At 36.0% G+C, this 15,237-nt stretch overlaps 1 protein-coding gene and 1 non-coding gene across 3 annotated transcripts in view; both read left to right on the forward strand.

The window, feature by feature from the left end:
* Prorp (protein only RNase P catalytic subunit) overlaps positions 1–15,237 on the forward strand; it is a 128,585-nt gene that overhangs the window by 3,409 nt on the left and 109,939 nt on the right. For both annotated transcript variants that reach the window (XM_071607830.1, XM_027929562.2), the window contains exons 3-4: positions 3,071–3,118; positions 3,906–4,038. In XM_071607830.1, coding sequence (XP_071463931.1) covers positions 3,071–3,118; positions 3,906–4,038 — 181 coding nt within the window. The remainder of the gene's footprint in view (positions 1–3,070; positions 3,119–3,905; positions 4,039–15,237) is intronic.
* On the forward strand, positions 4,751–4,834 carry LOC114088319 (small nucleolar RNA SNORA31). Its single transcript, XR_003581976.1, has one exon. It is a non-coding gene; the product is annotated as a small nucleolar RNA SNORA31 (small nucleolar RNA).

Genomic DNA, 15,237 nt, shown 5'->3' on the forward strand with positions numbered 1-15,237 from the left:
CAGAGGATTTGTCAGTGATATACAGGAATGCCTTTGATTTATGGGTGTTGATTTTATATCCTGCCACTTTGCTGAATTCATTTATTAGTTCTAGAAGTTTCTTGGTAGAGTTTTTTGGGTCTTTTAGGTATAGAATAATATCATCAGCAAATAGTGCTAGTTTAAGTTCCTCTTTTCAAATAGTTAGTCCTTTAATTTCTTTTGTCTGTCTAATTGCCCTGGCCAGTATTTCAAGAACTATGTTGAATAGAAGTGTGAGAGAGGGTATCCCTGTCTTGTTTAGAGGGAATGCTTTCAGTTTTTCTCTGTTTAGAATGATGCTGGCCTGAGGCTTAGCGTAGATAGCCTTTACAATGTTTAGGTAAGTTCCTGTTATCCCTAGTTTTTCTAGTGTTTTGAACATAAATGGGAGCTGTATTTTGTCAAATGCTTTTTCTGCATCTATGGAGATGATCATATGGTTCTTATCTTTACGTCTATTGATGTGATGAATTACATTTCTTGATTTCCATATGTTGAACCAACCTTGCATCCCGAGGACCATTTGTCCCAGCTATTCCTCTTCTCGGACTAAACCCAAAGGACCTAAAAACAGCATACTATAGGGACACAGCCACATCAATGTTTATAGCAGCACAATTCACAATAGCTAAACTGTGGAGCCCTTCAATGGATGAATGGATTTAAAAAAATGTGGCATTTATACACAATGGAATATTACTCAGCACTAAAAAATAATAAGATCATGGCATTTGCAGGGAAATGGATGGCATTAGAACAGATTATGCTAAGTGAAGGTAGCCAATTCCAAAAAAACAAATGCTGAATGTCTTCTCTGATATAAGGGGGATGACTCAAAATGGGGTAGGGAGGAAGAGCATGGGAAGAGATTACCTCTAGATAGGGAAGAGGGGTGGGAGGGAAAGGGAGGGAGAAGGGGAATTGCATGGATGGTGGAAGGAGACCCTCATCATTGTACAAAATACATGTATGAAGATGTGAATTTGGTGTCAACATATCTTGTATACAGAGATATGATAAATTGTGGTATAAAGGTTTATTAAGAATTATAATGTAAATAATAATAATAATAATAAAGCTCATGTAAAAAAAAAAAAAATTAAAAAAAAAGAATATTTATAGCCAAGTTCATAGAAACAAAAGGATAGCCAGGTATAGTGTAGCACACAATCCCTGAGCCTTTGGAGGCTGAAGCACGAGGTTCACAAGTTTGAGGCCAACAATTTAGTGAGATTCTATCTCAAAATAAAAAGTAAATAGGTCTGGGAATGTAGCTCAATGGTAAATTGCCTCTGGGTTTAATTCCCCAGTGCCAAAAAGAAAAAAAGGATATAGTATGTGACTAGAGCTGTCCTTAGGCCATATTAGTAGTTTTAGAAGTTCTGTTTGAAGTCTAGTGACTGGGATAATGTACTTATATTTATTCTGTTTAATCTCTGCATTCTATCAACTTCTATGGGTTAAATGGGATGAGATTCCTGATCAAATCTGATATGCAAGTATCAAAATTGAAACTTCATCTTCCTGGGTTTGGATCTTTCATGATTTGGCTGCTTTCCAAAGCTCTCTGCTTTCACTTTGTTTTTATACCTATTTATTGGTTTAGTCTTTGTTCTCATTTCTTCATCATTAGTGGACTTCAGGCCCTTTCCTTCCTCTTTTTTCTCTTCCTTTTTATAACATATGTTTTACAGAGCTTTAAAGTAGAAATTATGCTTAAATACCTTGACAATATCAACAGAGGAGGAGCCAAAGTGTGAAAATCTTCAGATTTTATTCTGTTATCAAGAATGCTGGTTTTGGAGTGGAGTTTTAGAAAGGTTATTGCATAAACAATGAGAAGAATAGAATGGAGAAGGATTAATATTAAAAACAGGAATACCTGTTTAAATGCAGTTTTAGTGGGTGGGAGATGATGAGGTCCTGAATTAAGAACTGGGGAGAGAGGGGATTGGAATCAATAAGAACTGATGGTAAAAATGAAAGAGGAAAGTTAATTGAGAAAATAAATCAAATAATTTTTGAATGACTTCAGTTAGTCTAGGCACCATTGATAGACCCAACCTGATCTTTTCTTAAAATTGGAAGCCATCTCGCCACAAAGCCATGAAAAGATAATTTTGGCTTTACTATAAATTACTGCAAATTCTGAACCTGCTTGGAATGCCTGCCAGTGCCTTGAACTCACCCATGCCTTGAACTCACCCATGCCTGGCCCTCTGACCAGATAGCAGCCCTCTCTGAAACTTTAGTGATGCCTCACAAATCTTGGCCTTCCCTGGCCAGATAGCAACCCTCTCTGAGGCTCTAATGACCTTCATAAATTCTGATGTCGGGGCCAGCAAAAATGTAAACTACCATTAGTGTTATGCTTGTCAGAGTTCTGTTATCTGTAAACCCCCTTTGTGTAACTTTCTGGGCTATAAAGCTGGGCTGCAGGAAAGCTGCTGCTGCTGTCTTGTTCCCGCGGTTTTGGGTGGGAGAGGCAGCCTGGCCGGTCGAAAAAATAAGCTTGCTTTAATTTGATTTTAATTGGAGTCAGTGGTCTTTTCTTGCGTCCCGGTCTAACACTATAAGTATTTTGTGATATGAAATCTTTTATGATGGTATTCTCAACTTAATTAGGAATACAAAACCTGATCTGTTAAATAACAGTGATCTATAAGAATAGTATGAGAGATGAGAGAAATTATCCTGAGTAGGAGCACACTTTAGCAACTATGGAGAAGGTTAGAGTTGAGTTTGATTTAGAGGTTGTATTACTAAGATCATCTGCTTTTTGTATAGCTCCAGTGAAGATAGATTTAGACTTGAAGAAGTTGAGGATTGGATTATAGGTGAACCAATAGGAAGGAGGAGACCCAGTGGAGGATACCATTTGCTCTTTAGCCCCAACACAGTATAGCAACCACTCTTGTAATTAAACCATTCTAGGGAAGTATCCTGATCCTTCAGAGTTATTACAGAGTTTCTAAATACAATGAATATCTTTCAATTCAGTAGGAATCTAATCCGATGATTTGATTCCTTTTTTTTTTTTTTTTAATAGTGTTCCTGGAAAACAATGGAAAGGACAATTCACCACAATCCAGAAAAGGTAAAGGATAATATTTATTTTTAACTTGTTTGATTCAGGGTTAGTAAGTTTTATTGCTATCGATTTGAAAATATGAAAGAACCCTTTAGGAATAAGATAATTAAGAGTATGTAATAGGGCTGGGGTTGTAGCTCAGTGGTTGTGTGCCAGCCTAGCATATGTGAGGCAATGGGTTCAATTCTCAGCACTGCATATAAATAAACAAAGGTCCATCGACAACTAAAAAAAAAAAAAATTAAAAAAAAAATAGAGTATATAATTAGAGTGCCCCGGGAAAGAGCCATTTTTTGCATATGGAGACTTTACAGTGCTCAAAATGTTTTTCTTTCCTGTTGGTACCATAAACCACTGTGAAGCCTTAGAGATGTTTGCACCTGGAGATTTGAGACACAGTTGTGTTTTAGGAATTACTTAAAAATTTTCATCCAGTGCCTACCGATTTACTTTTTTTGGGTTTTCTGGCACACTAATATGTGATATTTTCAGGCTTTCAAGAAATCAGATGCAGGCTGGGGTTGTGGCTCAGTGGCAGAGTGCTTACCTCTCGCATGTGAAGCACTGGGTTTGACCCTCAGCACCACATAAAAATAAAAAAAGCAAAATAAAGATGTTGTACCCATGTATAACTAAAAAAAAAGAAGAAAAAAGAAATCATATGCATGTGATGATCAAAAATGTTTTCATGTTCTTTTCTATTACCTTTCACTTTATTTGTGTCTTAGAATTACTAATTTTAGAAAAAGTACTTTTCCAGAGCATTATTTAACTTATAAAAATTTAATTACAGTGGTCAGTGTTCATGCTGTGGAAAAACCATGGAGTCTATTCATCTGAGTCCAGAAGAGTATGAATTTCTTAAGAGAAAAATCATAAGGGATGTAATAGATGGAGGAGACCAATATAAAAAGACAACACCTCAGGTGAGTCTAACAGTCTTTATTATATTCTTGGATTGCTTGTCTAGGGCAGGGCCCAGCGATTCTCTCCCCATAAAGAACAGATAATAAATATTACATGGTTTCTGGGCTATATAATCTCTATTGTAGCTTTTTGATTCTGCTGTTGTAGTTAAAATAGGCATCGACAATATATAAACAAATGAATGTGGCTGTGTTCCATTAAAACTGTTCACAGAAACAAGCAATAGGCTGGATTTGGCCCATGGCCACAGTTGTCAACCTTTCAGAGATTACTTTAGAATTTTATAGAATAATTGGTTTATACTATCATCTATTGAAGTCAGTCCTGTTACATGTAGGTGTAATAGGTGCAAGTAAATTAAAAAGACAGATGCTTATTCTTTCTTTAAGTGCTTCCAGAAAACTTTTCAGTAAACTCCTATAAAAACAACTTTTCTAGTCAAGGTAGTTTGGGGTAACTTATTAAAATTGCTCACACGTTTTCTTAACATTGAATTTGATTCACTAAGTCATATATAATAGTTTTATCTTGCCAATCTTCAGTTCTTTATGATGGGTACTTAGATTAAATTGAAGAGGGAAGATACTTTTGAATTGGTCATCCATGGGGATTATCTTTCTAAATTCTTTTTTTTTCTTCCTTTTATCAAGTAAAAATGAGAAGCAAAAATTGTTTTGGCACTCCCCTTGACTTTTCATTTTAATTTTTATAAAATATCCCTAGGTAGGATACAAAGGAAAAATCTCTGCACTTTCTGTTTTTATGGCAGACCAGATTGAACTGGGGAATACATCTGTAGGAAAGAAAAAAAAAAAAAAAACTCCATAGGGCATATGAAGACCTTTAAAGTCAAAATCTTGTCCACAAAATCCTCCAATTAAAGTCAAAATCTTGGGAGAGAGAAGGGAAATTGCATGGAAATGGAAGGAGACCCTCAGAGTTATACAAAAGTACATACAAGAGGAAGTGAGGGGAAAGGGAAAAATAATACAAGGGGGACAAATGAATGTCAGTAGAGGGGGCAGAGAGAGAAGAGGGGAGGGGAGGGGAGGGGAGGGGGGATAGTAGAGGATAGGAAAGGCAGCAGAACACAACAGACACTAGTATGGCAATATGTAAATCAATGGATGTGTAACTGATGTGATTCTGCAATCTGTATATGGGGTAAAAATGGGAGCTCATAACCCACTTGAATCAAAGTGTGAAATATGATATATCAAGAACTATGTAATGTTTTGAACAGCCAACAATAAAAAATTAAAAAAAAAAAAATAAAGTCAAAATCTTGTCCACAAAAACAACATATCCATTTTATAGAATACCTTTTATCTAACTTTGTTAATGACAATTAACGTTTATTAAGTAACGTTAAGTACATTAATTATCTTACATCTCATTTAATCCTTATAACTACCCTATAAGATACTATTTTATTATTATTTTCCATGTGGAGTCCTTTTCTTTCATCCCCCTGGAATTACCTGTTCCATCTATCAGGAATAAGTATGAGGAGAAGATAATACTTTAATTTCTGGTACATTGGGTTTTAGTGCCAGCAGAAGATCCAGGACTTGAGGTCCAATTTGGAGAAGAGAACTGCTGTTGGAGGTTTCAGGGGGCATCATCACTACAGTAAATTAAACCAAGGGTACCTTGCTAATAAAATCCAGGTCTGACTAACCCTAAAACCTTTGCCATCATACTCTTACAGTACAGTCCATAGATGCATATATACCTGACAGCCAGCTGATTGTCACAGCTATTAATACCTTGGGAATCTCTGACTTAAACAAATTCCTTTGTGTGTGTGTGTGGGGTGGGGGGTGCTGAGATTGAACCCAGGGCCTTGTGCATGTGAGGCAAGCACTCTACCAACTGAGCTATATCCTCAGCCCAACAAATTCCCTTTTAGTATAACAAATGTCTATTGAGCACTCATGTGTGTCTTCTGAACTAGGTGCTAAGATAAATACATGGTTGTATAAATCATGCTGGTTGTTATCAAAAACTTAACCCTTTCTGCTGTAGAATAGTGCATATTCTTCCCATTTTGCATCTTTTTATTTGGATGACATTTTTAATTCACGGAAAAAATGAAAAAATTAACAGAATGGACACCTACATTCTTGGACACCTTCATCTAAATAACTGTTAATGTTATGCCACATTGGTTTTCTCTGTGTGTATGTGTTTATGAACCATTTAAAACTAAGTTGTAGGGGCTGAGGTTGTGGCTCAGTTGGTAGAGCATTTTCCTTGCATGTGTGAGGCACTGGGTTTGATCCTCAGCACCACATACAAACAATAAATAAAGGTATTGTGTCTGTCTACAACTAAAAAAAAATATATTAGAAAGAAAAGTAAGTTGTAGACATGAAGATCATTACCACACCCAGAACCTGTGACAGACTTTTTAAAGAAGTCTGGACAATTAATCCTGTATGGGGCTTCACAAATTGTTAAAATGCAAATTCTAATTTCATTGTTTGGAATGGGGCCTAGAAGTCTTATTTCAAACATATATTTCAAACAAGTTCCCAGTTGATGTGATTTTGGTCTTTGGACACATTTTGAATAGTGACTATGGGATGTCTAATTATCTGATTGCTTTCTTTTCATTAATTTGGTTTAAATGCCTTTGAATATACTATACACTCCCTTATTCCTTTTCTTTCATCCCTCTGGAATTAACCTGTTCCATCTATCAGGAATAGGTATGAGGAGAAGATAATACTTTAATTTCTGGTATATTGGGTCTTAGTGCCAGCAGAAGATCAAGGACTTGGGGTCCAGCTTGGAAAAGAGAACTACTGTTGGAGGTTTCAGGGAGCATCATCACTACAGTAAATTAAACCATAGGAATGCCTGAGTTCATCCAGGAAGAGAGTGGGAAGAGTAATGGGTTCAGAACTTGGTGGGTGTGGAATGGGGAGCACCAACATAGGATAAAAGGTCAAAAAGTAGTTCCATTTAGTAGAATAGTTAGATTAACACAGTCTGTTCAGTGCAGTGTAACAGACCCTCAAATCTCATCTGTCTCATTTTGAATTCCATTTAACATTCTTTGATTTTTATCCCAGAATAGTATTATATTATGTGGACATAAAAAGAAGATTCATATATTCATTCATTGGTTGATGAACATTCTCTTATTTGGGGGCCATTATGAATGAAGCTGGTCAGAATATTCTAATACAAGTTTTTGTACTTTATATTTTTGTATTAGTTCCCAGGACTGCCCTAACAAATTACCACAAATCGTGTGAATGACAATGACAGAAGTTTATTCTCTCACTGTTCTGTAGGATAGAAGTCTGGAATTAAGGTGTTGCTAGGGCCATGCTTCTTCTGAAGACTAGGAAAGAACCCCTCCTTCCCTTTTGCTAGCTCCTGAAACTTTTGGCTCCTGGACATTGCTGGTGTTCCTTGGCTTTCAGCTGCACCATCCATTTTTTTCCTCTGTCTTCACGTGACCTTCTTTGTGTATCTCTGTCATCTCTTTTTATAAGGGCTCTAGCCATTGGATTTATAGTTTGCTCTAATCCATTATGACCTCATTATAAGTAATTACATCTTCAAAGACTCTCTCCAAATAAGGTCGCTTCCTGAGGTTTCTAGTGGGCATGAATCGGGAGGGAATACTCACTATTCAATCTACTACAACTTTTGTTGTGACTATAGATAGAACCAGAATGTTTGGGTCCTATGACAAGGGTATGTGTAATATTTTAAGAAACTACCAACTTGATTTCTAACATTTATATTCCTACCAGCAGTGTATGCATGTTACAGTAGCTTCATATTATGGCCAATACTTAGTATAGTCAATTGCCTCGACCTACATGGCCATTAATTCAAGTAACCAAATAGGATGGTGAGGGGATGAAGAAAGGACAGACAAAAACACAAATAGTGAACCGCTGAGGCCTGGCTTTTTCTCTATCAACCCTGATAGGGAGATAGTGACCACGAACAAGCTTGGCATGTTTATTATATAATTTTTAACATCAACATTATTGTGATGTTATTATATAATTTTTAACAACAACATTATTGTGAGGGCTGGGGTTGTAGCTCAGTGGTAGAGTGCTTGTCTTGCACATGTGAGGAACTGAGTTCAATCCTCAGCACCAAAAAAAGATAAGTAAAGGCATTTTGAGGGAAAAAAAAAGCATTTATTATGAGAAAGTTTCTTCAAGATAAACAGAACTGAAGTTGAGGGTATAAACAGCCCAATTAGAACTATCAGCTTGCTCCCATAATTCTCTATCCCCAGGCAGCTGGTGTCTGAACTTCTAGGTCATGAACTGATAATTCTGTGGCTGGCACAGTACCTCCTTTTGAACAGGGCATCACCACAGCCACTGGGCAGTCTCAAATTGATGCCTTTGTTCCAACAGTTCCCAAGATGGGCATTGCTTCTGCCACTGGACAGCCCAAGGACCATAATTCATTCACTGCTCCCAAAAGTCAGTCTCTTTAACTTAAGCTATTCTAATAGCTGCAAAGTGGTATCATTATGATTTTAATTTACATTTTCCTAATGACTAATGTTGAGCATCTTTTTACATACCTAATTGCTGTCCACATATTTTCCTTGGTAAAGTGTTTGATAGATCTTTTGCCCATCTTAAAAATTGGGTGGTTTTCTTACTGAGTTTTAAGAGTTGTTTATAAGACTGGGAATGCAGTTTAGTGGTAGAGCACTTGCCTAGCTTGCACAAGGTTCTGGGTTTGATCACTAGCATTGGGAAAAAAAAAAAAAGGTTATGTATTTTAGATACAAGTTCTTTGTCAGATAAACATTTTTGTAAATATTTCTTTTCAGTCTATGGTTGCCTTTTATTTTAATAACTTTAAAGATTTTGATTTGATGCTGGCTTGAAGAGATCTTGACATTAGGATTTTCAAAAACTCCCAGGTGATTTAAAACTATAGCCAAGAACAACTGCTTATAATGTGAGATTTTAAAGAAACATTATATATGGCAGCTTCTTTTCTGTGGGATAATTTCAGGGGGAGAGCTCAGTTACAGAAAGTAAATATTTACAGTTGTTTAGTGTACTTAGACAACATAGCCAGCAGATGGCAATAGGGTAACATATAAAAACTATTTTAGGTTATGGCCTAGTCAAATAGATTAAAGGATTAATGAATTTCTTTTAAACTGAAAGGTATCTAATGTCATTTTTGTTTAAATTAGGTTAGTGGTAGTAGGTAAAGATGAAAGCTATAGATGTGAATTTTAAGGGAACAAAGCAGAACTCCAAATAATTTGTGTCCACTAATTTAACTATATGAAATGACATCAATGAAGATCAAAAAGTTGATTTGAAGCTAGGGGGATAGTGTGAGTTTAATATTAATCAGGTTCTTTTCCCTCTTGTTACCCTTTATTCTTAATATTAAATTACAAGTTTTTTCCCCCTATATTCAGCTTCTCAGTTCTTGTGCCAGGCTCTACAGCACACACCTGTAATCCTAGCAACTCAGGAGACTGAGGAAGGAAGTTTGCAAGTTTAAGACTAGCCTCTGGAACTTAGTGAGACCCTGTCTCAAAATAAAAATAAATAAATAAAAATGGCTGAGGATTTGACTCAGTGGTAAGGCACCTCAGGGTTCAATCCTTGGTACAGACCCTTTTATATTCTTAAAACTTACTGAGAACTCCAGAGTGCTTTTGGTTTATACAGGTTTATATAAAAATATACTCTGAGAACCTTTAAAAATACATACTAATGCATTTTAAAAATATAAAATCTACCACCTGTTAACCTAAATGTTATTTCTTTTCATGGAAAATAATTATGTTCAAAACAAAATGGTGTGAATGAGATTGGCATTGTCTTATTTTTTGCAAGTCTCCTTTATTACATGACTTAAAAGAAGACAGATTTTTTTTTTATTTTTACAGTGAAAGATCTTATATTTAGAATTAGCCAACTGCACTCAGATGATCCCCATTTGTTGGCAGCATAGATCAGACTGATGAACATACACTTTCTTTTATATATCAGTCTTGATCAGGATGTTAATCTTGTCCATGTAAGTGTCATAGAGCTTCTTCACAGCCTGTTTGATCTGGTTGTTGGCCAGTGAACACAAATGTAGTTTGGGGTTCTTCTTCATGACCAACTCAGGTGAGGCGGAACTTGATGGCATAGTGGTCAAGCTTGATTATCCTAGGGGTGCTCTTTAAGTATATTTATGCTGCCTTGGGAGCTAAAGTATCTTGGGCTGCTGGAATATAGGTGATGGCTAGATCTTTTGTGTGTGTAACAGGAGATGCTTTTTAACATTGCTTCTTAGACTTCAAAGCCATAACTTTTGATTTGGCTGTGAGGAGCAGGGTTTCCTACTGCACTTTGAGCATCTCAATGAAAAGGATCAACAGCTGGATTTTTTGTATCCACTTATGTGTTCACTTTGTTATAGCATATTGTTTTAGTTGAAGTTATATTGTTTATTTGAACAAAAGAGATTCAGACTAAACAAAGGCAATGATTTCACTACTCAGCATATCTTCCATTTCATTTCTTCTGTTATTTTTTATTGAGACTTACTATTTCATCATCATTTTTCACTTCCAAAGTAGAGGTAGGTTTTTTCTCTTTATAAAGATATATGTATTTAAAACTACAAAAAAACTTCAGTAGGAGCTAGGGATGTAGCTTAGTGGTAGAGTGTTTGCTTAGCATGCATAAGGCCCTGGGTTTGATCCCCAACACTGTACCTCCCCACAAAAAACATGCAATCAAAATAGACAACCAGTGCCCACATATGTTTTTAGTACATCAACATCACTCCATCATTTTTTTTTTTTAGTTGTAGATAGATACAATATCTTTATTTATTTTTATGTGGTGCTGAGGATTGAACTCATGTGGAAGGCAAGCTCTCTACCACTGAGCTACAGCCCCAGCCCTTTTTTTTTTTTTTTTGAGGTACTAGGGGTTGAATTCAGGGGCACTCTACTGCTGAGCTACATTCTCAGCACTCTTTATTTTTGTTTTGAGACAGAGTCTTGCTAAATTGCCTAGGCTGGCCTTGAATTTAGGATCCTCCTGCCTCAGCCTCCTAATTTTCTGGATTACAGGCATTTGGCACTGTACTGGCCAGCATGGGCCTTTAAATCCATGTCAGGCCATGTCACTCTTCTGTTTAAAACTCCTTAGTAGCTTTCCATCTAACTCAGAGCCTTTACAATGACCTGTGAGGCCCTTCACAATCTGGCCTCTGTTAGCCTCTCAGATCATACCTTGTTCCAGCCATACTGGACTCTTTAGTGTTTCTTGATCTTTCAGATATGCTTCTGCCCCAGGACTTTTGCACTTATTGTTTCTGCTTCATCCAGATATTAGCATAATTATTCATCTGTCTCCTTCAAGTCTTTTCTTACATGTTGCTGTCTTAGATGGCTTTTCCTGATCATACTATTTATAATTGCATGTGTACCCTCACCCCCACCCTAGCATTCCCTGTCTTCTGTACTTGCTGTATGTTTCTCCATGGCATGGAATTTTGTCTATTTTGAATGCTGCTGTATCCCCATAAGTTAATGGTAACTATGACATAAAGATGCTCAATTTGCTGATAAAATGAATAGTAGTTACCATTTTACTTTGTGCCAGGCACTGTACTAAGATCTTTGCATAAGTTTTCTCTAATTGTTATGACAATCCTTTAAGAAGGCAGCATCCCTTTTTTGTTAGACCTCAGAGTGTTTCAGTGAATTGTCAAGCAAAATTTGTAAGTAGCAGAAATACTAGAATCCAAATCTGTCTGATTCACAAATATGAGTTCTGTTCATTAAGCTCCTATATTCAAAATGAAAATATTGGGCCATTTAAGAAATTTAGTAAGATACCTATTGTTTAATGTTATTTGTTTGATAAAGAAAGATATGTACTATATTTCTGGCAATTTCCATCATGGATTATCTTTACTTTAAAAGAATAAAATGAAAAGAGCATGCTTCAGTTACCTGGAGAACCTACTTATATGTAGAATACATCATTACCCCAAATAAAGATAGAAAAGACTATTCTGTCAGAGAAGATTGGACCAAATGTCCAGCACGTCTTCTGGCTCTGTGATTTTGACTTCCTAACTGTTGCCAGGCAACTTAATTATCTGTTAACAAAAGTAACATAAGATTGGATATTGTAATGGAAGCAGAGATGAGAGTGGAGCCCTGAAGACAATAGAGTAGAATAGAAGTTGTGATTTAGGTGAATGAAAGTTCAGAGCCTGCACAGTGTCAGTTTGAAAGGAAAAGGGACATCAAATCATTATTGTGGTTTCAGTGGTATGAAGCTCTTTTTGAAAAGAATTTTTTTATTAGAGCATCATAACTATGCATAGTAATTAGGTTTATTTTGACAAAATCATACATGCAAGGAATTTTATTTCAAGCCCCTCTTCCCCCATTTCCTCCTTCCTCCAATTCTCCCTCCTCTATTAAACTTCCTTTCTTCTACATATACATATAAGTGAAATTCCCTTTGGTATCTTTATATATGCATATAACATGATTTTGTTAAATTCATTCCATTTATCTTTCCATTTTGCCTTCCTCCCTCTTGTTCTACTTCTACTCCACTGATGTCTCCTTTATGATACCCAATTCTCTCTTCCACTGCCTGGTATGAAGCTCTTTTGATAACCTCTCAACTTTTCCTTAATTTCTGAAGGGAGAGATTCCAAGTTTTTGCATGTTGAGCAGAGCACATGATACCTCTTTTTAGCAAACAATCTGATTTCTTTTTTTAAATGGAAATTATTATTTTTTAAATACCTTTGTTTTATTTATTTATTTTTATGTGGTTGTGACGATTGAACCCAGGGCTTCACATGTGCTTGGCGATAACGCTACCACTGAGTCACAAACCCAGCCCCACAAGCTGATTTCTTAAGTTTTTTTTTTTTTTTTTTTTAAATATTTTTAGTTGTAGACAGACACAATACCTTTATTTTGTTTATTTAGTATTTTTTTTTTTTTTTCAGTGTGGTGCTGGGGATGGAACCCAGTGCCTCATGCTTGCTGGGCAATCACTCTACCACTGAGCCACAACCCCAGCCCCTTAAGCTTTTTTAAAAAATTTTTTTTTTAGTTTTTATAGTCAGACACAATAGTTTTATTTTATTTATTTATGTTTATATGGTGCTGAGGATTGAACCCAGTGCTTCGAACGTGCTATGGGAGCACTCTACCCTGAGCTACAACCCCAACCCCTCCCTTAAGCTTCTTTGACTAGTGATTGTTCTTCAAGATTTAAAGAAACAGAAAATAGAGAAATTAAGAATTTGGTACATGACATTATCAAAATTGAATCAGATCAACCAACTAGAGTGAACTACTAATTGAAAGAAAATAAGGGAACAGAGAAATATGTTAAGTTATATACCTCAAGAGTACAATCAGCCAGCTATAGTGGCACACATCTGTGATCTTAGCAGCTTGGGAGATGGAGACAGGAGGATCACGAGTTCAAAGCCAGCCTCAGCAATTGTGAGGCGCTAAGCAACTCAGACCCTGGCTCTAAATAAAATACAAAATAGGGCTGGGGATTTGGTTCAGTGGTCGAGTGCCCCTGAGTTCAATCCTCAGTATAAAAAAAGGACAATCTTCAAATCCATTCTGGGAAACTACAAGATAAACAACCCAGTTTCTTCCAGTAAATCAATTGCAAGAAAAAGAGAAGCAAGAACCTATAGATTGAAATTTGAGATGTGGCAACTATCTGCACTATCTAGACCAAATTGGGTTCACAGTTCCTGGTTTGAAAAATCAGTCAAAGAACTCTGAATACCAGTTATTTGGAACTATTGAGAAGTTATTGTTGATTTTTACTTAGAGGTACTAATGTTAGTGAGTTAAAACTCCTTATATTTCAGAGCTAAACACTGAAATGTTTATGGGTGAAATGATGTGATGTCTTGAGATATGCTTCAAAAATTAGTGAGAAAATGGGGAAGCATGCCTGTAATCCCAGCAACTTGGGAGGCTGAGGCAGGAGGATTGCAAGTTCAAGGCTAGCCTCAGCAATTTAGTGAAACTCCATCTGAAAATAAAAAATAAAAAGGGCCGGGAATGTGGTTCTATGGCTAAGTGCCCCTGGGTTCATTCTCAGTACAAAAAATAAAAGCGGGAAATAGGGAATAGAATAGATGGGGTTACATATGAAATAAGATTGACATGAGTTAATAAAATTTTATAGGTTCATAGAGATTTATCATGTTATTCTGTTTTCTTTTGTATGTTTGAGATTTTCATATAAAATATTTTTTAAAAACTGATATTAAAACATACATTTTCAGAATAAAAGTTATGAAGAGGGAGATTATAAAACAGTTCATCCTTAGTGGTTGTCATGCAGAGGCAACGTCTTTTTATAGTACATTTTCTCAGCTAACTATAGTAAGTATATATTTAATTACAAAAGAAGAAAACAGTTAAGAAATGTCACTGCAGAATGAAAGTCTTTGAGCAAGGAATATTTTCAAGATAACTGAAAATTGTTATGACATTTGCACATGGTAATTGTTTCTTTTTCCATTTTTGAAATGCACAAGAGATGAAATTTCTTATTAGAGTAGAACAGCTCATTTAGATTCAGAGTCAACTCTATAGAGATTTTTCCTATTGTACTGCATTGCTATTGCTTTGCAAAAGAATTATTAATATTTGCTCTGGAATTAGAGAAAAAGTCCTATACTTGTTAATCTATTGTATAGTGAAAACACTGTAGCTTTTGTGGCAGTCTGGAATGTTCCAATATGTAGCTACCCCTGCTTTTAGCTCAGATGGCAACTGCAGATTGATTCCCTTCCATGAAGGGAAATTTGAACCTGAGAGCTTCTGTCCTCAGTAGTGCTAATTGGGAGTTGTGCAATAAGGGGATTTCCACTCTTTGTTAAAAAGGATCTCCAGGCACATTTCCTCTGTGTTTTTCCATTTTCCTCAGCTGTGAAACAACTGCAGGGAAGTAAAATGTGATTTCCTTATTCGGGAGTGCCAGCTTTTATTTTGGAGACTAATAATTGGAAGAGTGGAATGTGCATGGATTGAGTTACTTGTAGGACTGATTTAAACACTAGGTTTGTTTTGTTTTTCTCTAATTGGTTTACTGCATTTGTAATGACAGTGGATTTGCTCAGATGATTTGAATTAGCAAGTAACTTAGGTTGTCTCAAAA

Source organism: Marmota flaviventris, chromosome 2 (genome assembly GCF_047511675.1).
Source record: "Marmota flaviventris isolate mMarFla1 chromosome 2, mMarFla1.hap1, whole genome shotgun sequence".
NCBI lineage: Eukaryota > Metazoa > Chordata > Mammalia > Rodentia > Sciuridae > Marmota > Marmota flaviventris.